The sequence below is a fragment of the Cygnus atratus genome, chromosome 20 (genome assembly GCF_013377495.2).
Source record: "Cygnus atratus isolate AKBS03 ecotype Queensland, Australia chromosome 20, CAtr_DNAZoo_HiC_assembly, whole genome shotgun sequence".
In the NCBI taxonomy this organism is placed as follows: domain Eukaryota; kingdom Metazoa; phylum Chordata; class Aves; order Anseriformes; family Anatidae; genus Cygnus; species Cygnus atratus.
The window spans coordinates 9,741,655-9,766,859 of NC_066381.1; the positions used below are offsets into that span (position 1 = coordinate 9,741,655).

At 52.5% G+C, this 25,205-nt stretch overlaps 1 protein-coding gene across 1 annotated transcript; it reads left to right on the forward strand.

Annotated features, from left to right (window-relative positions):
- Positions 1–1,144: 1,144 nt before the first annotated feature.
- On the forward strand, positions 1,145–24,933 carry DHRS11 (dehydrogenase/reductase 11). The gene is made up of 7 exons (XM_035561151.2): positions 1,145–1,312; positions 14,075–14,284; positions 20,622–20,716; positions 21,247–21,376; positions 22,057–22,149; positions 22,990–23,055; positions 24,081–24,933. Exons 1-7 carry the CDS (start codon positions 1,181–1,183, stop codon positions 24,120–24,122), a joined length of 768 nt encoding a protein of 255 aa, XP_035417044.1. The 5' UTR covers positions 1,145–1,180; the 3' UTR covers positions 24,123–24,933.
- Positions 24,934–25,205: the final 272 nt, after the last annotated feature.

Below are 25,205 nucleotides of genomic sequence, written 5' to 3' on the forward strand. Positions count from 1 at the left end.
TGAAATCCAGCTTCATGAGAAGGAACCTTCAGCTTCCTCTGAAGCAGCATGTGCTCTGTTGTCCAGATTCAGAATGAAAACGTACTCAGCTACTTGCAAATGTTTGCTGTCGTGGTTCAAGCGTTTAAAGATGGGAACTTCTTCCTTTTTTCAAGGTGAGGAAGGGGGGGGTCCTCATCACGATGGCTCTCTTTAGTCAAGTACAGTTTGTCAGCTACCATTAAATGCCTTTAACCTGAACGAGCTGAACCAGCTGCCTGTGTTGTGCTTGTGCTCGCACAAAGGCGTGGTTCACAGGCTGCCTGTCCTTGGTGAGCGGTGAAGCTATCGCTTCCACGTGGGCTGGTTGTTGCTCCGTGCTTTTCCAGCAGCTGGAGCGATGAAGTGATTTGTTTTAAATGCCACGGTCCCACAGCCCCCTCGAGCAACTTGGTGCTCACGGTCACAGGCTGGAGGAAAGAAGCGAGTACCTGAGCTGCTTCGGCGTGTGGCCAGCTCAGCGTTAGCAGTGGCCTAAATGGGGGAGACACAAAGTGCTGCTTTATCTTTTGCAGAGGCTAAAGAACCCTAAACACCGGTGTGGGGTTTTTTTCCCTCACTTTTTTTTTTTTTTTTAAATTTCCAGCGATGGGGTGCATAACCCTCTTGAGGGGGGGGGTGGTACTTAGGAATGAGACATTTAATCACCTTCTCCTTTGTTCTGGGGGAGCTGACAGTTCACGCGAAGCCACCCAGCAGTGCAGGGCAGGGGGGGGGAAGGAAGGGAAAGGAACCAAGTTCAAAGGCGGCTTTGCCCGCCGGGAATGCCCGTGGAGAACAGCACGGCTGCTCCGGAGCAGGGGCCGCCATCCCTCCCCTTCACCCCAGCTCAGCTGTGCAGCTCGGGCCCCGCCACGCTGCCTTTTCGACGCCCCAAAAATCTGAACTTGGGCAACCAACCCCGCCACCGGCCCTCGGGCCCACGGGGGGGGGGGGGGCGCGGCCTAGGGACACGCGGGCGTGGTTTATTGCAGGGGGGGCGGGGCTTGCGGCCGGGGGGCGGGGCACAGCGGGGCGGGGGGCGTGGCCTGCGGCGGCGGGGGGGGCGTGTCGGTGGGCGTGGCCGAGGCGCGGCGGGCGGCGCATTGTGCGCGGCGGCGGGGCCGGGCCGGGCCGGGCCGGGCCGGGCCGGGCCGTGGCCATGGAGCGCTGGGCCGGGCGCGTGGCGCTGGTCACGGGCGCCTCGGTGGGCATCGGCGCGGCCGTGGCGCGGGCGCTGGTGCAGCACGGCATGAAGGTGGTGGGCTGCGCGCGCAGCGTCGACAAGATCGAGGTACCGGCACCGGGGGGCGGCGGCACCGGGCAACCGGGCACGGGGATTGCGGTGGGGGGGGGTGGGGGGTGTCCCCACAATACTCCCCCGGGGGTTGCTCGGTCGCAGGAGGTCCCCTGTTCCCCTCCCCGGCTCCGTGCCGGGCACCGCCTAGCGCGGGGCCCACGGGGGGCGGCTGCCCCGCGAGGCCTCGCCGCCGGGGGGCGTGGGGAAGGGCTGGGGGCGGTGGGCGAAGGGGGTCCCCGGGGGGCGGCTCCTGCCGAATGCAGGTCGTGGGGCTGGGGCGGGTCGCCGCGGGGCTGCCCCGGGTTTTGTTCCCGGAGCTGGGGCTCCAAGGAGCGGGGGGTGACCTGCCCGCTGCTGGGGGCTCCCACCTGCCTTCAGCCCCAACGCCGCCGTCCCGGAGGTCCAGCGCCTGTGGGTCAGTGCCAAAATGAGATTTCAGTCCCTGGCGTGGCTTTTATTCCTTCAGCAAACATCCCCAGAACTAAGTCTAAGACCTCACCGCGTTGGCTTAGGCATAAAGGTGCATAAAAGCAACAGCTTTTTGTGGTGGTGTCCTCCGCTTGTGTTCGGCTGCGCTTCCCCACGGCCCAGCGAAACCTCACTTCTCTTTTAACGAGGCTGAGATTTTCCTCATCCGACGCTGGGGGTGCGGACTTGTCGAGCAGCACCTCCCGTTCCCATGCTGCTGGTGGAGTTACCGGGCTGGTGGCACTGCAGCGAGCCGGTGCCGCTGCGCCCTTGGGCACCAGCATCTGGGGCTTTCCTTCCCCAGCAGGTGCTTGCACAAGTGGGCAGCGAGGCGAGCAAGCCTGGGCTCCTTTTTTTGTTTTCCTACTTTATATGGTGTGAGAAAGTGCTGAGTTTTGTTTTGTTTTTATTTTTCTTTTTGCTTGTTTGCGTTACGTGGGAAACTCAGATCTTGACTAACGTGGAGCTGGATGAGACCATGAGAGCGAAAGCTGAGCCTCTGCGGGAGGAGAAAAGCCGGAGTCAGCACAAAGCCACGCAGCCTGCCCGGCTGCTCGGAGCCTGCTGACAGCGCAGGCGATCTTTACGAACATCCCCTGCTTTTATTCCCTTAGCAAGGGCGATAAGGACTCAGGGCACTGCTGACCACACCACCAATAAATTGTGCAAAAACTCCCGGGAACAAAGTTGGCGTTGGTGCTGCTGAGAAGTGGGGTTAAAAAAAGGAAAGCTCGGAAGAAACAAAACTTTTTCCCATTCTTCACCATCAGTCAGAAGATGCCACTTGCAGGGGGCAGAAAACCGGCCGGTATAACTGATTTAACTGGTCTTTGGGGCTTGCTTCTATTTGGGCTTTCCCAGCGCCTTGGTGCTGTGCCTTACAGAGCTCCTGCCCTTTCATACCCTGCTGTGTGGAGGCTGCTGTAGCCTCGCGGAGGCTGGTGAAGGATTCACCATTCATCCCGTTCTTCTCTCACAAGCCGTTTGCAGTGTCTCCCTGTTCCCAGGACCCTGCTAATCTCTTCCATGGGGCTGCTCTGGGCAGCCCTGGCCTCCCTCCTGCTGCGGGTCCCCAGGAGTCCCTGCTCTGTGTGCGAGGAGGCTGAGGGCCCAGCCTCCACCAGGCAACTGCACCGCGTGTCTCTTCTCTACTGCCTTCGTTTCCCAGCCCAGTTAGGGCATTCCAATCCAAGGGAAACGTTTCAAGAGATCCCAAAAAATTTGATGATGAAAATCGATGAAATTTGCTTTTTCATTCTATACTACAGACATGTTCTGAAAACCTTTCTTTCTGAAACTTTCCTGGCAAAAAATATGATGTATATTTAAGAAAAAGGGGGCTCTTCTAAAGGCCTTGCCTCTGTATTTGGGTCCGCACACAACACGGCCGTGTAGCAGGCGATCTGTCCGGGTTGCTGCGGTATGTGGCCGTACTGAGCACTGCTGACTGCTCGCTATCTCCGCGGCTCTTGTTACTGTCATCCTTCAGAAACTTGAGTTAAACAATGCCGCTAATGTTTGTCCCTGCTTGGTTCTTTCTCCCAGGCTCTCTGAGGACAAAATTGTGTTTGCAGCACACAGTCGTTTGTTTTGGTAGGTGTCTGGACTGTGTTTTGCTCTGTTGCTATTCTGGTTTTATTTATTGTGAAGCATGTTTCCTTAAAGAGGAAGAAAGTCCCAGAGATGCAGCTCGCCCGGGGAAGGGAAGGTGGTGGAGCTCCGAGTGGCCCAAGGTCGCTCTGGGAACGGGTCCATCCCTCGGACTGGTGCCTGTGCCGGGGCAGAGGCTGCCTGCTGCGTCCTGCCAAACCTTTGGGGCAGACTTCCTCACGGTAACCAAGCTTTCCTCCATGAGCTTCAGCTTTTCTTTTTTCCTTTTTTCCTCAAAGATATTCAGGCTGCAGACTATTGAGCCCACGCTGGGACTTGGGACTTTGGACGTGGCTGTAGGAAGCCGTCCTGACGGGGCACTGTGCTCGGAGGGAAACGGGAAGGTTCAGGCTGCCGGCCTGTTGTTGGGGTGGTCAGCTGTCCTATAACCGGCTCTACCCGCAAAATGCCCGTCTGCCACCTCTGCCATCTGATTTTCTGAGTCCTTGTTCAGGTAGAGAGGGGATGCGGACAAAGGAGAGGTTGAAGCATCTTGGCAGTGGTTGCTGCAGGGCAAATCTTTTTGCTCTATTAAAATTGAATAATTCGCTAAATACCACTGTGAATGGTGATGTGCAGAGGAGTGAACCCAAAAAACAAATCAAGGCATCTAGAGATGGAAATAGGGCAAACAGCACAGTATAAAAACAGTGTTATGGTGCTCACTTTGTAGCACGGAGCCTATGTTTTCGTTAGTGTTAGGCACTGGAGTCATCCATTTTAAGGCAAGGTAGCTGGAACCATTCTGTGGTGGTTTTATAACCTACTGTAAACGACCGAAAGAGTACATTGTCTTGTGAGGAGTTTAACTCGGGCAATAAATACTATATCAAGATTTCTTAATCTCTTGGAAAATCAGATAAGGACTGGAGGCACGATAACGAGGGAATTGCAAAGTTGTGGTTTTGGTGTTGAGCCTGTGTCATGAGTCCAGGGCTCTTCTGAAATAAAAATGGTAACGGCTCACAAAAGCTGCAGGATTTTCTCCCTTTCACTTCCCACGTGTGATGGCTGAGCTGGAGCTCCAGCCGACCGTGGTGCTGCGCTGTGTCCTCTCCCCTCAGAGCTGGCTTTGACTTTTCTTCTGTCACATTGTCGTAGGTGCAGGCATGGCAAGAGCTCGCCCCGGCAGCCAGGTGTCCCCTCTGCGGTCGTGTCTGGCTGTGACCCAGCGTTTACAGCCCGGTGCTGACCCTCCTGCAGCCTGGCTCGCAGCGCTCCCCGAGTGGGTCCCCCCCGGCAGCGCTTTGTTCCCGGCTCCTTGTGCCCTCCTGGGAGCGCAGGCTGCTCGGGGGGCTGCCCAACGGTGCCTCGTGTGCTGTAGTCAGACGTAGAGGAACCAAATATAATTAAAATGGCTTTATTTTACTCTTGCATGCCAGAAGATAATTTGGGTTGAAAGCTTGCTCTAAGTGAGAAGCCCGGAGGTGCCAGCAGCTGTCGAATACGTTTTGGCATCTGCCCTTCCCGAGTGTTTTCTTCTCTTTGGATATCGGCGTGTGTTTCAAGTCAGGAGTGAGCTTCAGTGCTTCAGTGAGTTAGCAAAGGGGGTTTTTTGTAGTCTACAAGGCCAAGCTCTGGTGGCAGCCGCCCCCCACCCAAGTCACCTTCATGGGTCCCTGTCACCGGTCCCTTGGGTTCGAGCGTGCAGGAGGCTCGCTGGGCTCCAGTTTTCAGTTAAGTTTTAGAAGTTTTAGTTTGCTGTCTTCTTCACCTGTGAGGGGGAAGCTCACGAGGAGCTTTGGACACAATCCATCGCTTCTGGAGCTCAGGAAGGTTCGAGGTGTCCCTGCAAGGAGAGCTTGTGGCGGCGGGCAGGAAGGAGCGGTGCCACAGGAAGGAAATCCCTCGGGCCATCGGGCCGTGTGCCGCTCTGTGGCCTCGTTTTCTGAGGAAATCCCGTCGGGTGCCGCCTTACTTCCTTGCTGTGAGGGGTCTCCCAGCCTCTGAGGGTTTGTTGTCAGTGGGTGGGAGGGGGCTTTGTGCAAGGAGAGGTGTTTCTAACCGGCGTGCTGTTTCCAAAGAGTTTGCAGACAACGCCTGGTGACGCGCTCCTCGTGGAAAACCCAGGCTTTGACGATCCCTCTGGTTACAGGACGTCGTGTTGTGTTTCTGCCTGCATGAGTTGCACCAGCTGGATTTTAATAGTAAAATTTAATTTCATGCATTTATATGCTTGCAGAAAAGGGCAGAAGTGCTGGCAGGAGCTCTCCCTCTGGCCCCATTATCAGAGCACCAGATTTTTTTTTTTTTTTCATTTAATTTTTTCCTTTTTAATAGTTTATAGTTTCAGTGGGGGAACCCCGCTCCCCGGCACTACCTGGCCCTTCCCTCCCGTCTCCTGCCCTCGGAGAGCAGCCTGCTCGGCAGGCAAGGGGAGATGAGGGCTCCTCAGGCAATGACCTGTTTCGGAGAGCCTTGGAGAGATTTATTAATGGGCATTGGGTATTTTTTTGTTGTTGTTGGGGTGAGGAGGAGATACAGCCGTGCAGGAAGCAATAAATGTTGCTTAAATTACAAGGTTTAGCTGATTAATTCTAATGCATTTGTGACAGTTATCGATCAAAGGTAGCTTTTATAACCAGGGACTGCCTCGTCAAGGTTAGATCTTGCTCAAGAAATAGCCCCTGATAAGCTGAGCCATCGATTGCACATTCGTGCAGTCCGGCCTCCGAAGGGATCGCTGCTCTTCTTGGAGCAGAGCTGGGGCCTTGTGGGACGGGGAGGCGCAGCCGCGCGTCCCAAACCTCCTCGGGGACCTTGTTGTCTTCCCTGGGGCCCTGCTGAACTCACCTCGGACGGAGAGGGAGAGGTTCACTGAGGCGGCGTGCCTGCCTCAGTCACCGTCATGGCACGGCGCTTGCAAGGCTGCTGGGCTGCGAGGGAGCCCTATTAATTATTTTTAAGGCAGCAGGAGCAGTTCCAGGCGGGATAATCCCAAGGCACAGCCTACTTGTAAATGAATGACCTTCAGGATTTCGTTGGCCTCTGGAAGGCCTTGTTTTCGTGATGCTGGGTACTCAAGGCCTCCGAGGTACTTTTATTGCCACTCGTCCCTGACCAGACCCTTTCCTGATAAATATGAAAGAGATGCCATAATTGCTGTCCTGCGCAGCGGGAACAAACGCTTCGCTGTCCCGGTGGCTTTCCTCATCCTCGAGGCTGAGGTGTGGGGGGGAAGGGTTGCTTTAGGCCTGCTTCTGTCCATCCTCCCCTACCCCAGGTGTGCTTCAGAAATGCCTTGTTGTGTAAAACGGGATCAGGGTGGCTGCAGAAGCGCGTGGGACCTGCGTTTCGCCTCCTCTAGCCAGACTTTTCTCTCCATTTACACTCGTACGAATCAGCTGTGGCTCTGCTGGGGCTGGCGGCTTAGCTCGGGATTAGCACTGCCGTGGATGCGTCCGGTGGCCGGTGTCACGTCAGTGCCCACACGGGTGCTCCGTCACGGCGCCCGCGGTCAGGGCTGTGCCGTAGCCGTTGCTCTCACCGGGCATGGCTGCGCCACGGCGCGCCCAAGCCTCTGGGCCGTAAATCTGGAGTGCTTTAAAATTCAGGACCTGTCACCCGAATTCTGCTACCGGGGGATATTGGCGAGCCTGCGAGGGAAGGCCTGCTGCTTTGTGTTAATCTTTCTTTTCAGAAGAGGATTCGTTTGGGATTACATGGGCGCGGAGCAGGAGCCGATGAGATAGATAAAGGCGCGGGCTCGCGGCTCTTTCCCTGCCCTCGCAGCGGCAGCGCTCGGTGTTTGCGGCCATGTGGCTGGCGCCGGGGGAGAGTGTGGGAAAACCTCCAGCTCTGCCCATCTGGGAGCTCTGAAGAAGAAATCAGGTCTGCGCCGTGGGGTGCTGAGGGGGAAGGCTGATCTCATGACCCCGCAGCGGGGCCGTGCCGCTGGCACGTCGCTTCCCAGGCGGTGCCAGCTGTTTGCCAGCCCCGCTGCCAGCCAGCCCTTGTGTGCTTGGGCTGGGCTATGGGATGTTCACTGGCCATTTTCCTCGCAAAGGAGTGAGGGATGCTCAGGTTTTCCTGGTCTGGTTCCCTGTGCGAGGAGCTCGGAGCTCACCGGTGGGGTGTCCGGTGCCACTTGTGCACCCCACAGGCAGGGTCATGGGGCTGGGAATGGGGAAAGCCCCCAGGTGAGCTGGGGACAGATCCCTGCTGTCCTTGTGAGTGCTCCCACGTCTTACACACGAAGTACAGTGATGTATTTGATTGCAACAGGCGGTATTTGGGGTGGGTACGTGGTGATGGCTTCCACGGACCTCGATCACGCCTGAGATGTTCAGGGTATCACTGCGCATCTCAAACCTCTGCTGCAAGATTCGGTGCAGTTTGATTTAATTAAAACCCAAACCCGACTCCCTAAGCGTAGTGGAGGTGTGATGGCTTGCACTGGAGGAGGCACAGAGGCACGTGCCGCTATCTGCCGGTCTTGCGGCGGTGCGTGCGTGCGTGCAGGTTGCCTTGGAAATGCGCGCTCCACCGGCGGCGATGCAGGCGGTGATGCACGAGCTGTCGGGCTGGCGGTGTGGGGGCCTGGGGTGCCCTGGGGCAGTGCAGCCGTGTCCCCCCCCGTCCCCACAGCCCTCCGGGCCGAGCAGCCAGGGCCTGGCAGAGTGACATGGGTGGCTGCAGTGCAGCAGCATTGGCCCTGGGGAAGGAGGGCGCCCACGTTCCCAGCTGCGTGGGAACGCACTTCACACATCTGGGAGCTGAAAGGCGGGCAGGCGCCTATGGTGCTTGTTTTGGGATCATTGTACCTTGGAATAAGCAAGAAATATTGCTCTGATGAGTTGTTGTCGTGGGAGCAGTGCCTTTCCTCCTCCCCCACACCAGCCCTCAGCAGCGTGATTTCAGCAAGCCCCCAAAAGCCGTGCCCTCGGTCTCGACGTGAGGAGCAGTTGTTGGAGTGCCTTAAGGTAGCGGGGACGCTCAGGGCAGCATGAATGGAGCGATGTGGCTTGCGTGTATCACAGTAGAAATTTAAAATTGTGAGCTAGAAAAAATGTCTTGAATGTTTAACTACTGAAAAGTGCAGGGAGCAGAGAGGGCTCGGAAAGAAAGCAGTGAGACTCTTGAGTGCTCTGGGAGGAAGGTTACAGCACCGTGAAGACGTGGCTGTGCAACCAGGCATGCGTTTACCAGGGAGCCTGGCTTAAATTCCTGGGATAAAACCAGCTGAATGACTTCGTGGGCCATGCTCCCCACGTGAGATGATCCTGGCACATCTGGAGTCTGCGGGGAAGGCTGGTTGTGCAGGTGAAGGGCAAGCACCACGCTGATTTTCGGGACCCAGCTGCAGAGCCTGGGTGGCAGCCGGTATGAGATGGAGCTGTGGTGGCAACGCCGAGGTGCGACGTCGCTGTTGGGTACGGTAGGCAGTCAGTGCTTCAGAGCACTTCAGGTAAATGCTCTGAAAATGGGTGTAATGCTTCCTCCTTCCTGCTAGGTTCTCACATTGGTGACCCCAGCTCAGTACTGCACTTTGCTTTTCCACTTAAACCTGATTTTCCACGCTCTCCTCTCCCCACCGTTGTGCCTTGTTTTGGAGCAGAAAAGGATCTGAGCTGAGGGGCAGCGATTTGCAAACAGTGGGTAAAAGCATTGATTTAAAGCTCACGAGAGGGAAGGAGAATCACTGTACCATTTTAATCATTTGGAAACTCCTTTCAGACTCCCGTGGAGGCCCTGTCTGGGGACCTGAAGCCACACAAAAGGAGCTGGAAGAAATCCGAAGCAATAATCATATGCAAGCAAAAAGCCCCAGGTGCCTGGCTGCCCTCGGAAGGGGCTCGCTGTGATTATCTCCATTTCACAGACAAGGAAACTGAGCTCTGAATCTTGCCCATGGTCTCTGAACACGCTGTGGAAGCTGCTAGAACGAACCCCAGCCTAGTGCTGTATTCACTGTGTATCTCTTCCTCTGTGCTGTTGCACTGGTGTTAAAACTTAATTAAAAGAAGCTTCAAACTTGCCAATCAGTAAAGTGAAAGGATCGGTAAGCCCCCAGTTTTCTTTCACAGCTGTGATGCTCTTTGTCAGGCTTTTTTCTTCCTTCGTTTCCTTTGGACAACGAAAGTAACTGAGGTGACTTTAGTTCCTTTCCAGTTGGTTTCTGGGTGCAGCGATGTATTTAAGCATAAGCTAAGTCAGTGGGATGCAAGTACCTGTGATGAATGGCAGGTCAGATTAAAAATTACCTAATGGCTTCTGCTGGCTTTAATCTTTCCGTACTAAATGTGTCCGAAGTTAATAGGATGGTTGGCCAAATAAAGCCCTACGTGACTCTTTTCTTTTTTTCCTCCCCTTAAGAGTCCCCTTAAATGTTGATATCAATTAGTTTTGTAAAACCGCTTTACCAGGGCTGAATCTAAATGCGTGGCGCTGTGCTCTTTGTGAGTATCTCGTGCACAAGGAGCATTAACCCTTCCTTGGGAGCGTGGAGTTATTCTTAACATTTGGAAAACATCCCATAAACATGAGGCATCCCTTCGGGCCTTTAAAATCAGACAACTAAATAATACATGGTAAACATAATGATCAAGTATTCTTCCTTGTCTCACTTATATGTAGGTGTTTGGTGGTTTTTTTCCCATTTGCTCATTTGTTCACTGAACACTGCTGTAAACTGAAATAAACCGCAGCGGTGTCAATGGAAAAATTGGTGTTTGGGCAAGGGGCACGTCCTGGGCTGTGCATCCAGTGCGTGCCTTGCTGTCTTGGCTCGCTGTTTCTCGCTGGCAACTTTGGATGCCCGTAGTGGAAAGCTGCCCTTCCCTGGGTGCCACAGAGCTGTGCTCATCCAGGGCAGCGCACCAGGGGGAAGGGGTTGTGTCCATGGCAATAAGTGGCTCTAGGTTAAACATTTTAACCTACAGCGTAATTATTTTTTCCTTATGTTGTATTCTCCTGGCTTAACCTGGTAGCTCTGGGCAGCTGGCTGGCCATTTGCAAGCATCCCGTGATAACGGTGAGGTACAGAGCTGCTTGGGTCTCGTTTCACATCTTCATCTCCAGCGGCCGGAGGTGCACCTGCTCTCGTCTCGGTGCTACAGTACGTGGTCACTCGAGTTGCTCATGAAACCTGGAAAAGCAGCTTTTTTCTTTGTTTTTTCCTCGAGCATCTGGTTTCCTGTAAGGGGAACGAACATTAACTGAGGGACTTAACTGATGCTCTGGAAAAATATTGCAAGCTCCCTAATTCAGAGAGTTACTTTACATAAGTCTCCTTTTGCAAACTTACCCGCAGCTGATGTTTCTTTGAAGAGCCTGCGGCGACTCTGGCTTTATCTAGAGATGTGTGCAGCACGTTCAGCTCAGCCTGGGTGTCAGCGGTGTTCGGCGCTTTGTTTTCAAAGAGAATTTGTTAGCACAAGGGTAGCCTGAGATGAAAGGATCCGTGCTGCTTCCCGTTTGAGGCGGTGAGAAACCAGACAGGAAAAGCAGGATCTCAGGAGGTATTTGTGGGTGCATTTCTCTGGTCAGCTGTGGCAAAGGAGCCCGTCTCTGAGCAGGACAGAGCTTGCTCTTGGTGCATCTGGGCCATAAGCTAAGGAGAACGGGTGGGCAGCTCCACCACGATGGCCACTACTGGCCAGAGCACCCCTCGTGTCACTGCCCCCTTGTCCTGTGTGTCAGCCCATGGCGTTTGGAGCCACCCGCCTCCATCGAGGAGCTGGACTGCACAGACGGAGTCGTGTCAAATGGTGGAAAGTGGGAGCTGAACGTGGGAATGGATGTGAAGTGTCCTGTCCGTGCCCCTGGGCCCTTCTTCCTTCCAGCCAACCCCACCCCGGCTCACGTCCTCTTGGGAGATTCGCCCGAATCCCTCGTGGCGTACCAAGAAGATTTTCACGAGTGCCAGACCTGAGCCGCGGTGCTCCACGAGCACATACCGCGCGGGATGGCTCTCCGTGGGGTGCTCCAGTTTGGGCAGCCCTGAAGCTGTCACCTCCGTGCCAGGTTATGAAGAACAGGGCTGAGGGCAGCCTTGCCCAATTTCCTGCCCGTGTCTTTGCGGGAGCATCCATCCCCGGGGTGGTTCAGCATCTTCCCGCAGCCCTTCGTACCGCTTTTAATTTTCTAAATGCCGCTCTTGCGGATTTTTCCCAAACCGTTTCCTCAAACGTGTACTTTGATCTTTTAAAAAGCATGTATCTTTCAAACGTTGTCAGCACGTAGTCAACAGGATTGCGTGTACAGCACAGTGAAACCGCCCCCGGGAGGGTGCAGAGAGGCGCGATTCAGTCCCGGGGGCGCTTTTGTTCTCCGTCGGGCAGAAATATTGCCTCGCTCAGCCCAGGCGGAGCCCTCTGGAGAGCACAGTGCTGTGGGGATGTATTGATCTCGGGGCTCAACTAGCACGTCTCCTCGCTTGGTGCTGTGACAGCAATAGCAATTCCCGTGTCGCTGCAATGCCTTCGGTGCCCAGAAAGGAGAGCAGCTGCTGGGCCAGACCTTCAGGCTCGGGCTGCTCTCGGCTTGTGCTCCGAGACCTGTGGAGACCTGGGGTCTGCTGCCGAGAGCCCCGGGAGGCAAATCTGAGGAGCTTAACTTGCTGTTCAGGGGCGTGCACCACCTCTGCTGTGGTCTTAGGGTGAAAATCCCGTACTGAACAGAGCTACTTGCCTCAGGGCGATGAAAGTGAACGCCCTGTGGGCACTGAGGGGGATTTGGAGGTCCTGGCTTGTGCGTTCCTGTCCCAGGGTGCTCAGCCCTGCTCCGTGTACGGCTTGGGGCGGAGACAGTTGGACACCAAAAAAAGCCCAAAAGTAAGGGCTGGGACCACAAACGCATCTTATGATTTAGGTTTGAGAGTCAGTTCACATCTTCAGGTGTTTTTTCCCCCTTTTTGGACTTGGTGGCATCCGACCAAGTTGCCAGCTGGGGCTGGGTCTTCTGCCCCTGCGGCAGCTGCTGAAGGGGACGGGGCCCAGCTCTCCCCAGGAGGCAGACGCCTTCGCTGCACTCCTCTGTCCCTCTTGCTTTCGTGGGCGAGCCGCGTGCGGGCTCCCGCGTGTGCCGGTGCAGATGGAGGGGCAGGTTTCGTCGTGTGCCTCCTCCAACAAAACGTGGGCATTGCTCCGCGCCTCTCCATGCGGCGCCAGACGCCAGGAGGGGCTGGGCCGGCCGGGGAGCCGATGCCGTGCCTCGCAGCAAGCAAACGAGTTGAGCACGGGCTTCACGGTGGTTTTTTGGGTGCTCAGGGGTGCCGCAGCGGGTGCCCTGGCTCCCCCTGGCCCCATTGTGGCTGAGTTGGGCTGTGCTGTGGTGTGGATGTAATCGAGCACGGCTGGGGCCGGGCATTTGGGATCCCGTGGGTGTGCGATCGCTGCCCCGCTGTCTTTTGCTTCCAGCCAGGGGTCTCCTCTGCTGGGCCTTGCTCCTGCTTTTTGCTGTGGGTTGCAATCACCTTGGTATGTGGGGAGGAGCCGGAGAGCTGCCTCTGACAGGACGTGAGCTTTATTGCACCCGCTGAAATGTCACATTGGTGAAGCTGCTGCAGGCGATGCGGTTTGAGTGATTTGGTGGACGTTTGTAGCCAGAGCCCATCTCTCCGCAGAAACCAGACATCACGTGGCTCCCGCCTCGCGCTGGAAGCTGTCACCGTCTCTAATATGACACATCAGAGATGAGATGCTGCTTCTTATTAGCATCAGGGGGTAAAGGGCATCCTCCAGAGACTTCGGTGCGGTGGCTGCCGCATCATTAACACACACGGCCGGCAGCAGCTCTTGGCCTTTCCTTTGCTTTATATCGTCTAGTCTGATAAAAGATCTGGAGGCTCGGAATAATTGTTGATAATGGCTAATGAGGAATTGTAAGGCATGTGATTGCCACGTCCTTTATCCCCGCAGCAGCGTGGCAGGCTTGCAGCACGTTGGCTGCTCCCCGCCCGGTACCACAGCAATATTTTTTGTGTTGTGACAGCGCCTGCTCAGCTCGACCTGTGTGGCTCAGGGTGATAGACAAGCACGAGTCTGTTCCTTCTTTAAAAGAAAAAGGTTAAAAAATTGAAGTCAGTGCAAAATTATGTTATACAAGCAACCATTTATAGCAGATGGGGCTCTGTTGCTGAGGCATGGGTGCTACTTAAGCACGTGTTTGCACAGTCAGGGCTAGACAGTTCAAAGTCCCAATGCCAGCATGAATTCCCCGGTGATGTGGCGGAAGCTCTGCCCGGATGCCAGGCTGTCCAAAGGCATCTGTCGCGGTGTGGTGTCACCTAAACTGCCACGCACAAGCAGCCACCGGTCTTGGGCTCTCAGCCACCCTGCGCCTTCTGCAGCACGGCGGGGGAGCTGTGCCCGGCAAAGGCCGAGGGAGGGCTCGTGTCGGGCTTTGGAGCTTGCTTCGTGTCTGGCTTGCAGCCTTCAGAAGTGGCAGGGGTAAACGTGTTCCCGTTCTTCCCCTTGCACTGTCTGTCGGGCTCGTGGTGGCCATCCCCGAGTGTGCTCGGACACGCTGCGAACACCATGCCTCGGTGTCGTCGCAATCCTTTGGTGCTGCTCTCGTGCAATACGTGGTGGTAGTGGTACCTACAGGCAGGAACGATGAAAAGCAGCGCTGGTCTCCTGGGCCTGTCCCCGAGGAGAGAAGGCTGATGGCTCTTGTCTTCCTTTCTCTCTCCCTCAGAAATTGGCAGCTGAATGCCAGAGCGCCGGCTATCCTGGGACCCTCATCCCCTACAAGTGCGATCTCTCCAACGAAGAGGAGATCCTGTCCATGTTCTCCGCCATCAAGACCCTTCATCAGGGAGTTGACGTGTGCATCAACAACGCGGGGCTGGCTCGCCCCGAGCCCCTGCTCTCGGGGAGGACGGAGGGCTGGCGGACGATGATAGACGTGAGTAGTGCCGCGGGGAGGGCGGCAGCTGGGCTCAGCAGCCTCTGCCTTGGCTGGGTTTCTTGAGGCTGGGTCCTCGAGTTACAGCCACCTGCGAGAAAGATGACAAAGGGACCAGAGAAAACTTTCCACGTTTTTATTTGTTTTTTTTTCAAATCAATCTTAACTGTGGAAATCATGAGATTAGGGAGAGCTTTCCCACTGGCTTCCTATTTGTCTAAACTGCGCTCAGCTTGCCTGTGTTACATAGATTTTTATTTATTCTGGCCACCAGCACCAGTGTACCCATCTATTTATTTTGTGTGTGGAGCTGAGGACTCACTTCCCATCTGGCTCTGACCTGGCTTTGGGTCGGCTGGTCAGGAAGTGGAAAGGCATCATGCACTGCTGAGCCTCGTGCCTTCACCCTGGAGCATGAAAACGTTCAATACCTTCAGTAGCATTTTTTCTTTAGTTCTATGTCTTTCTGAAAGGTGATGAGCCTCACTTTTTTTTTTTCTCCCTTAAAATGGGAAATTGAATACCAAACGCTGGCTTTTGTAGCTAATCCTGTTAGTTTTAGCAGTGGGTTTTAAAATGGGCAGGTTCTTTTTGGCTTAAAAAGCTGTAATGCTTTTGTCTTTGAAGCTTTATTTTCTGTCCATAATCTGGTTAGAGCTCGATATGAAGGAGCCAATTTCATCTGCCCAACAGGGAGGCTGTGCAGATGGCTCAGGCCGGTCACAAGCAGCACTTCCCCCAGGGTGCTGCTGTCCTGAGGCGCTGCTGTGCGTCGTTTTGGGACTTGGCAACTTCTGGCACACAGCACTGACCCCCATGGCTGTGGGACCATGGAAGTTTGCCAGCCCTTGCCATGGTCCTCTCGTGCTGGCCGTGCTGCAGCTCTGGCAGGAGAGCTGCTGAAGCAGCAGCATTTCACGAAGGTGATTTTTCCCCTTGTATGCTCTATATTTTTGTGTGAAAGCACCCTCATAGGGGCAGGATTTGAACCCATACCTTTCAGTAAACCATGGCATCTTTGTGACACCTCCTGCAGCTGTGTGAGCTTGTCCTAGTGAAGAAAAAGATGTTTGAAAAGCTGCTACAAGTTACAGGCCTGGGGCCCGCTGCGCCCGGCAGCAGTCGGCCTGCGTCTGTAGGCCCCGTGGCGCCCGGTGGCTCCGCACCCAGCAGCGGCTCCAGGGGCTGTGCAAAGCAAGCCAGGCAGGCACGTCGAGGCCTCAGACTCCTGCTGCCAGGGTGAGAGCTGCCATATCCTGACTAATTAAGTTCTCGTTAGGGTTTTGGCTGCTCTGCTCGCTGCTGTGACTGCAGCCAAAGCAAGCTCTGCTCGGCTTTGTCTGCCCGGCCGGGCTTTTGTGGGTTGTCCAGCCTGGGTCACGGCACCGCCGCATCTCCCTCTTCCAGTTGCCATGGAGCCTTTAAAGAAAATTAAGTGAAGTGTAGCTGAGCCCGGGCTGGTGCAAAGCAGGGCATTGTCTTGCTACAAGCCTGGGCCTGTGGGTCACCTGCACCTTGTAAGCTCCTTGTCCTGGTCTCTGTCATCGTGGCTTGTGTGGACGCCTCTGTGTGCTGCTGCCTGTCCCTTGTGCTCCTTTTTCTTTGTTCTTCTGACCTTTTGTCCTCTCTGAGGCAGCAGGCTCTAGGGGGATGTGGCTTTTACCCACTGCCTTCTCTTCTTCATGCTCTATTCCCTGGCTGCTCAGGTCTCAGTGCTCCTTTGGTCTCATCTTCCCCTGATTTTGGGGAGCAAGATTTTGGAGCGGGGAACGTCTTGCATGAGACGATCTGTGTTGGTGTTTGCAGCGGCCAGAGTGGGGTTTGGGAGCCTGTGGGGTCACCCTCCTTGTTGTCGCTGCTGCACGCGCGCTTTGGAGCTGCTTCGGGATGACGGATGGGGTGGGAGGAGTGGCAGGGACGTTGATCCACAAGGGCAGGGTTAGGAAACCAGGCTGGGGGCATGTTTTATTCCCAGAGGTGATCTGTGCTGCTGTATGTCTGTTCTCACTTGCTTGGTAAAAATGCTCTTGCTGTGGTGGCATTGGGAACAGACTGAGACACCTAAGCCGCCTTCATATACAGGCAGATTTATTTTTTTTCCTCACCAGTTTCCCAGCAGCTGGTAGGTTTGCACTTGGCTTGTATGTAATTGTCTGAATAATGCTTGTGCTTTTAATGCAAAAGTGAAGCCCTGGGACACCCCAGAACCGAACGCGTGATGAACCCACCTCAGCCTAAGCAGCCCTGCCAAGCATGGGCTTTGTTTTTCAGCCTGCTTGCAAACACTGGAAATAGCTGTGGGTTTTTCCTTTCGCTGTGAGCATCCAGTTTTGTGGCAGCAACCTCCTTGCTTGACGGTCTCGCTCCCAAGCGTGCCGGGGCTGTGGGGCAGCAGGGTCTGGGGGAGGGATCCGCACCGACAGCGCTCCCCGCCGCGCACACCAGCCCCAGGGCAGCACTCGCCACGTCCATTTCTTCTACATGCTCTGAAGCTCTCGGGGTCAGGACGGGGGAAGGTTGCCAGCGCCTTTCACGGGCCACTGGGCTTTGCAGAGCCGAGCGGGAGCAGGGAGGCTTCTTCCAAAGGCAGCCTGGAGAAAGGTGCTGGCGAGCAGCTTGTTTTGGGGTGCGGCTGGAGAGTTTTCAGCGTTCTGCTGGGCTGCAAGACAGGAAAAGTTTCTAAACAGTCATCGATGTATTGATTTGAGAGGCATTAGGGCTTTAAATTAAAGGCATTTTTTTCTTTTTGGTAAATCGATTTTCGTTTCCATGCATTTTTTATGAGCTTTGAGGCTGGCTGTCTTTTTCCAGGCTCCTCTCTCAGTATGCCCATTCCATAAATTTTCTTGCTATACCTCAAACAGGTCAAGTCATGTTTTCATTTACTTATTCCTCCTCTTTTTTAATGTTCCAGTTCCTTATTGTCTGGTATTTGCTCTCAAGGGAGAAATCTACAGGAGCTTGTTCTCCCAGGGCTGCAGAGGTCTCCGGTTAGGAATTGCATCTCCGCTGCTTTACAGCGGTGCTGAGCCCAGTGCTGTCAGCTAGCAAATTCGTTGTGCACAAGTGAGGAAGCATTTTATCTCGGGCAGGCTGTAAGCCCTTCTTTTGGTTCACAGCTTCCCCCTCTTTTCTTTGCATTTGTTTGCAAGATTTGCTCTACGTGAGGCTGGAGCAAAGTCCTCCGGCCGCCCGCAATCCCCGCGGGAGTAGCCGGGGCCGGGTGCTGTGTACACACTGACTGCGGGCTCTGGGATCTGAGCAGCTCCTTCGTGTTTTACCTACTGACCTTTACAGCCAGGAATTCAAGCTGAACTTTCCACTTGCACTGTTCCAGGCACAAAGGACTGCGGCACACATCCCTTTGCTCCTGTAAACACTAACTGGGTTTGATTCTTCTTGGCGTTATTCTTTGACCAGTGAGGCTCTCTTCTTCTTGCTTCTATATACCGTCCGTGTATGAATATGTTTTCAGTAAACTGCATTTTTATTTGGTGATTAGGAGCAGGAATACTCATTCTGATGCCTTAAAAAAGCCTGATTCTGGGAAATGAAATGCTCAGCACTTCCAGGAACAGGATCCTTTATGTTCTTCCAACCTGGCAATTGGAACTCATTAATTACTAGAAAATGTGCCTTCATTGTTTCTGTTGCATTAGCACACACATGCCGCAGTCACAGACCTGCTGCTTTGTGCAGCATGCTGTGCAAACGTGGAGCACAGATGTACTGGCCATCTTTGCTAAGAGACCTTTGAACCTCTTGTTCTTAAAATAGGAACAACTGCTGAAAAATGTCTTGCGTGGATATTTGTAGCAGTGGCCTTTATATTGTTTCTAGAAGTGGTGTAGCCCTAAGTCTTGCTGTCTTTCCAGGCATGTTTTTAGGTTCCTGAGTGCCTGCTCTGTGTTTGAAATGGAATAGGGATCCCAAAATCCTGTGGGTACTATTGAGAAAAGGCAGCAAGGAATCCCAGTTCAGCTGCCTTCCAGCCAGTTGGTTTGCTTTACCAGGGTGTCTTATCGCACACAGGCTCTGGACTTTCCCATGTGGCTGTTGATTAGCATCTTGCTTTGCCTGTAGTTGTCAAAATGTTGTAACGCTACCCACGCAAGGAAGTATTGCTCAGCGTGAGTCACAGCGTTGAAGCCCAGCTCAGTCCTGGCTTTAGGCTGATGTTACCCTCTAGTGGCCTGTGGAGCTGGGCAGCAGCTCTGCAACAAAAACACAGTGCCTGGTGGGCTCAGTGCTTCTTGAGGCAGGGAAGAAAGCAAGATATTCCTTGTCATGAAGTTTTTTTGTTTTTTTTTTTAAATACTTAAAGTTGCCAAGATCCGTATGTGAAAGGACTGGCTCCTCACTTGGTTGGTGTATGAAATTGGAGCAGGTCACTCCCGCTTTTCTTGACTTTTACTGTGAAACACAAAGATTTCAAGTGCTCTACCTGGTCTGGGCTTCGCTCCAGTGCTGAGGTGGTTGTGCAGTTCTGCTGACATGTCTGCTAAGTTTCTTCCTTGCACAGCCAAGGTAAATCTTCAACCTGGTGCCAGGGAATTTATCTCTCTAGTTCCAGGTACGATGGCTGAGATATCCAGCAGTGACTGTGTGCTCAACCAAAGTGCACTTGGAATAGGGTGATGACTTTACTTACTGTGTTGCCTGGGTACTCTATGATAACATCAGATAAGAATGCTATTTGTCTATGCCAAAACCCATAGGCATGGCCTCTATTAATAGGAAATAATGGCCAAGACAAAAGCAGTGACTGGGAGATCCTTCAGCTGACCCCACTCATCCTTGGAGTGTGCTGCTCAGTAATTACGTCTCTAAAACCCATCCCTTTCTGCCTTTTACTTTCTAGCCTCCAAACTGATGTTCCTCATGTGGCTGCATGTCCGTTTGTGCTGCCAAGTTCTAGCTAGCCTACCCAACTGCTGTTTCTGAGTTTTACAGAGATAGTAGTCAGTCGTTTGCTGTCCGCATGACCTTGCTCCTGCTCCTTCTCCCACTTATAGTTGCACCTGACTTCTGATTCATCAGAAACTTAGTTCTTCCTGGATATTTAGCTCACAGTGGTGTTTTTAAACTTGTCTGGCCTGCTCACCTGGTTAAAAAGTGACATGCCTTTAGGTGGGACCTGCCAGTGTGTCTGGTGTTGAAATGGTTGCATCCTTTCTAGAGGGCTTCAGCAAATACTTTCCACCTTTCAGCTGCTCTTCCAAATCTAAAGCACTGTAAACTCAGCAGCAGTGTTCATTGCTCAAGATGACATGCTTGTCGGTCTCGCACACACCTGTGGGTGCTTTGTGCTGTTGTACTCCAGTTGGGGGAATTTCCACATCTCTGTCTTCCTGGAAACTTTGAATCTGCATTTTATGGCAGCAAATGCTCGAGGCATCTGTGCATTAAAGGTGGCACCTTGCAGAGGCGATACGACTGAGTTTAACTGAACCACAGCGTGCTGGGCAGTGCTGGTCCAAAGAGCAAGTGCTTGGAAAGCTCTGGATTACGTGATAAAGGACTCGATTAATTACCTTGTCCTTCCTTCCTCGGCTTATCCAGTTAGGGCTGAGGAAGATGTCAGCGAACAGCAGGACAGATTGGTGGCTCTCATCTCTCTGGGGTTCCTTGCCCCCTCTGGCCCTCCCATGGCACGCTGTGATCTTTGGATTCATTTGTGCATGGGAAGCTCATTGCTGGCCATGTGGTCTGAGGTGCCTATGAGTGCCTGGCTCTCTGACAGGCAGTATCTGGGGATTTCCTCGTTAACTAGCTGACCTAATTACCTGCTGCTAGTGTCCCATGGGCTCTCCAAACCCCTGTGTGCTCCGTGCTGTGCAAGACAACTTTGTTCCCTCGACAGAGTGCTGACTGTGGGGAAGTGAGTTTTGGTGTCTCTTACCTTGGACTCAGCCCTCATGCTTGCCCATAAAACAATTAAGTCCATTTATTTTTGTCAGAGGCCAAGGCCTGTCTCACAAAACCGCACCTCTGTGCCTCCCCTGCCCAAACCCCCTGTCGCTGCAGCCCTGGTCGCAGCGCAACGCGGGCGTGCGGTGCGTGTATGTGCATTTCCCTCTGTTGGCATTAACAGGAATTGCCATGCGTTGGGTCCTGTGAGCTGTGAGAGGGGCTTTACACTCATGTCAGGCTCTGCGGGGAGGGCCGGGCTCCATGGAGCACCTTGGTTCAGCAGCAGCCATCCTGCGTGTGGCCTTGTCCCAGCTCAGCCACCACTGGGCTGTGTGGGGACCATGGCTGTGTGTGTGCAGGGAGGCTCCGAGGGTGCCAGGCCGGGCTGCTGGCCTGAGTCGCCTTCCCTTCTCTCTTCCCTCAGGTCAACGTGATGGCTGTGAGCATCTGCACCCGAGAGGCCTATCAGTCCATGAAGGAGAGGAACATCGATGACGGGCATATTATTAACATTAACAGGTATGCGAGGGGGGAATGTGGGATCAGCCAGGTGGGATTTGAGCAGAGGAGCTTTCACCTTTCATGGTGGGCCAATGGATACCCAAGAGCAGGGAGTTTCCAAGGATTGTGATCCCAGAATCCTAGAATCATTTAGATTGGAAAAGGCCTCTAAGATCATCTGGTCCAACCTTTAACCTAGCACTGCCAAGTCCACCATTAAACGATGTGATGGTTGGTTTTCCAACCCCCTTTTTTAACCGCTGCTGATTTAAATACAACAAAGACCAAACCAGGGTAATGGCAATCATTTGCTGTAAGGTTGAAGATTGAAACTCCTTCACCAGCTCCAGAAAACAGCTGTGTCGCGAGGAGCCTCTGGAGGTGTGCATCTCCTCAGAGGGGTGTGGGAGAGGGGAATTCCTCACGTAGCCACCACGTTAACATCTCCTCCTGTGTTCATTACGGTGGTTTGACCATCCTGTTGGTTCCTTCTTAGGACGCTGCCTGCCTCCCCCGTCTCAGCACTTTCCTTTCTGATCTCTCCTCAGCATGAATGGTCACAGTGTTGTGCCACAGTCGGTGGTGCATTTTTACAGCGCCACCAAGTACGCGGTTACAGCACTCACAGAGGGGCTGAGGCAAGAACTCAGAGAAGCAAAGACTCATATACGAGCTACAGTGAGTACTGTGGGGCTTTCTTCCTCTCTGCTGGTTTGTTTTGTGGGTGGTAGGGAGCTGGTAAGTTTCATGGGGATTTTTCCTTCGGAAAACAGATGAGGAAATGCAGAAATAGCACTCAGCACACTGTGAATATTCCAGCCCTGTGCCACCTGTCTCTGATCACCCAGTGGGCTCCATGCCTCTGTTTCCCTGTCAGAGAAAAGCAATGGGGCAGAAGGTGCAGCAGCAATGGGCTGTGTCAGAGAATAAACTATTGGGGTGCATGAAGAGGGCAGCTGCTTGTCAGGGCAGCGTATGGGTCTCGTGACGGCAGAGGGGGGCAGTCAGCTGGAGCTGTTTGCTCTCATTCAGAGCTTGCATCTCAGAAGTGATTTGTCCACAAGTTAGTTTATATTGCAAGCTTTTCCGTTGTTTTCTCTGCCTTTACATCCCTTTGGGTTATGAGGAGGAAAGCATCCATCAGCGGTTTCCCAGAGGAACCTGCCACAGCAATCATTAAGGCAATGTCTGCTCTCTTAAACTATTCCCCTAGAAAAAGGGTGGGTAAGGAGCACAGTAGAAGAGGCTTGGGTGTTTTGGCTTTTTCAGTGCTAAAATCTTTTCTCTCCTTTGTTTTTTTATTCTTTCACTGAAGGGGAATTACAAATCCTATTAGGATGTGCTCTGCTCTTTTCCAGTGTATATCTCCAGGACTGGTAGAAACAGGATTTGCTTTTAAACTTCACGATAATGACCCCGAGAGAGCTGCTGCAACCTATGAGAGCATTCGGGTAGGACATGGAGAAATGAAAACAGAGGGAAGTGGCTCTGATCGTAGTTTAACAATTTCTCTCCTGGCCAATCACACAAGGAGTTAGTTATGCAGAGTGTATAGTGTTTTCCAGAATAGTCAGCATCCTCAAAGTCAAGTGTCAGACCTCAGATATTGCACTGATAATTGCACACTATGCACATTTTCATTCAGGTTCAGTTTCTCACTCCCTGTATTCTTTGTGGACTTCTTTATTGAAGAGAAGTTGTAGTAAGCAAATGTGCCTACACAAGGATGGGCAAGAAGAAGTGTGTGTGTGTTGTCTTGCAAGTGGCTAGCACAGGATTCCTGGTGCTTCTCTGATAAGTTTTGATAAAGATGCTTGACCTGGCAGAATTACCGTGCCAATAGTTTTGCAAGATGCTTAGCCAGGCTGTGAGTCAGAGCAGCTCTTGTACTCGTCTTCACGGTGCCCCCTCTTTTCTGCCAAGGAGCTGCTCATTTGCACTTTGCCTTAGCTGAATTCTACAGAGACACCTGAAAAATGTCCTCTCAGTTCTGGAGAGAGGTATTGTCACCATCTCTGTTTTTCTGCCCGGCCCTTCAGGATCTTAGTTCTAACAGACACCTCAAAGCATTTTGCAGAAAGATTATTCACAGCAAATGGAGAAGTATCAGCATCAGACACTGACTTTGTTAAATTTTTAATGGATTACTTTTTTCCTGCTCGCTTGCATCTTTCTGAAATGCCCTAGTGACACCTTTGAAACTTGTTATTGATGGTTAGGAAAGGAGTGATCTTCTGATTAACTTCTCCTAAGGTGCCCTTTGTCTAAGAATTTCTTTCATGTCTTCCCAGTGTCTCAAAGCTGAAGATATGGCTAATGCTGTCATCTATGTCCTCAGTGCCCCACCTCATGTACAGGTAAGCTGTGGTTGGCTTGGAGGGCTCTGCTGTGGGTAGCTGAAGGAGGAAAGGGTAACTGCTGCCCTGACATTTGCTAATCAGTGTTGCAGCTGCGCTATCAGCTGTGTGCTTAGTGGAGCTGGGGATTAGCAGTGATCACGTTTGTTTACAGTTCCCTTATGGCAGCTTTGGAATTGTGCTGCTCAGGCTACTCACACCTCTCTGCATCCATCAAAAGCTGCTCTGCCTGCAGAGCAGGACTAAAGCAGGAGGAATGGGAGGGATATGGGCATGTCTTGCCCTTCCACACAGTGCCATCTGGGATTTGCTGGTAGTATTGCAGCTGGGTTATGTTCTGCCAGTTGCCAAATAATATGTTGGGCTGGATCCTGCCAAGTGCTCCTCAAGGGTGGTGCAAGGTGCTCGTGCTGCCACAGGGACTTCCCTCCAGTGAAACGAGATAATGAGCAGCTTTGAGCTGGAGCCAGGAGGAGGGAGGAATGGTGTCAAAGTTTAGGATGTTGGCTGAGTCCACACATAAGTTGCTGTCGCAAAAGCAAACTTTGGTCACGAGAGGTTTAGCAAACCCCTGATGTGAACTCTGCTCCTTCAGAGCAAGGTGCAACCCTCTTGACATGGGATCAGTCTGGTGGCCCAGCACCTTGGGTGTCCTGGCTCTAATGCAAGCTGGCTTTCTTGCCTTAAGAGGATAAAATCTCCCGCTGATGTGGAGGGCTGCCTACAAGCAGTGCTTCTGCTTGATCCTCCGTAAGCAGGACCAAACTTAAGGCTTGATTACAAACTCTTATGGTTCACTGTCACCTTACACTCTTTTCTGTGTTTATCTGTGCTTTTATACCTTCTGCTAAAGAAGTCCCATTTACTTTTATTTCTTTCTAATATCTCAGACAGGCTTATTTCTAGTCACAGGAACTTCCTCTGTGTGCAGCTTACCACTGTAATAGTAGAGCATGCAAGAACCGGGTGAAAGGTTTAAACTGGACTTCAGTGCTGCAGTAAAACCATGCCTTGGTCTCTTCCAGATTGGAGATATACAGATGAGGCCCACGGAGCAGATATCATAGCAAATGAGGAAGACTGTGAGCAGCACCGTGTATCCACTCCACTTGGAACCCTCTGGCAATGTAGGGTTTCGTCAGCTGGCTAGCAACGTTTTATTCAAGTACTAAGGATTGTGTTTGATGAATTATTTTTCTCTCCCTCTCTCTGAGCTGGTGCTGGTGCTGAGCCAGTTTTAAATATATATATATACATATATATATATATATATATATATATAGTAGTGGGTCTCTTTCACCCCCACTCCTTTCTGAAGCTGCTGAAGAGTAAAATGTATTTGAAAATAATGCAGGGAAGTGGTTTGTGGAAGATTGTCTCCAGACTGGTTACTTCTTCTTTTTGCTTTCTTTTCAAAGTTTGTTTGATCTTATTTGATGATGCTGTGTCTGGACATAGGGGAAGCAGCACAAGGTGTTTGCCAGCTTCCATGTGGTTAGGGTTTGAGATTTTCAGTGGATGTCATACATGAATCCATTTAATTTGGGGTTTTCTTCTTATCAGTTTGATGCTTATTTGGTAATGATGCATGTGATATTTTCTTCTTTCATATCCCAGTGCCCTAAAGCAAATATATGACCTCACCCTGCCTCCCCAGACCCTCCTTTTCCATTCATATGAATTGTGCCTGCTAAGTTTGAGGAGGTATAAATGTGTGTGCTTGATATTTCTTTCATTCTTTCTTTATAGGTAGGTAGGTAAATAGTTTGGGGAAAAGTACCTGTATTTTTGCAGGTTAGAATGATCATCTAAGTGGCATAGATACAGTAAGAGTGAGTTGTTTGGTATTTTTAATAAAAATTAAATGTGCTGTCTTGTGATCACCTCTATCCTTGGTATCATCTCCCAGCACTCTTGATGTTTTTTTGTATGTTTGATATTTGCATGCATTGACACTTTTTGGAAATGTTGATTGGTCTTAGAAAGATGTATGGTGCTGTTTAAACGCTGATGCTGATCACTGTTGAGTTGGAAATATTGGAATTTTGTTCATATGCAGAGATACAAACTCGGAGAGAGAGAGTGAAATGAACCGTGCTGAAGCTGTCCGAAATGAAAACATAGTAGTAGGGGCATTTGCCTACAAAGCA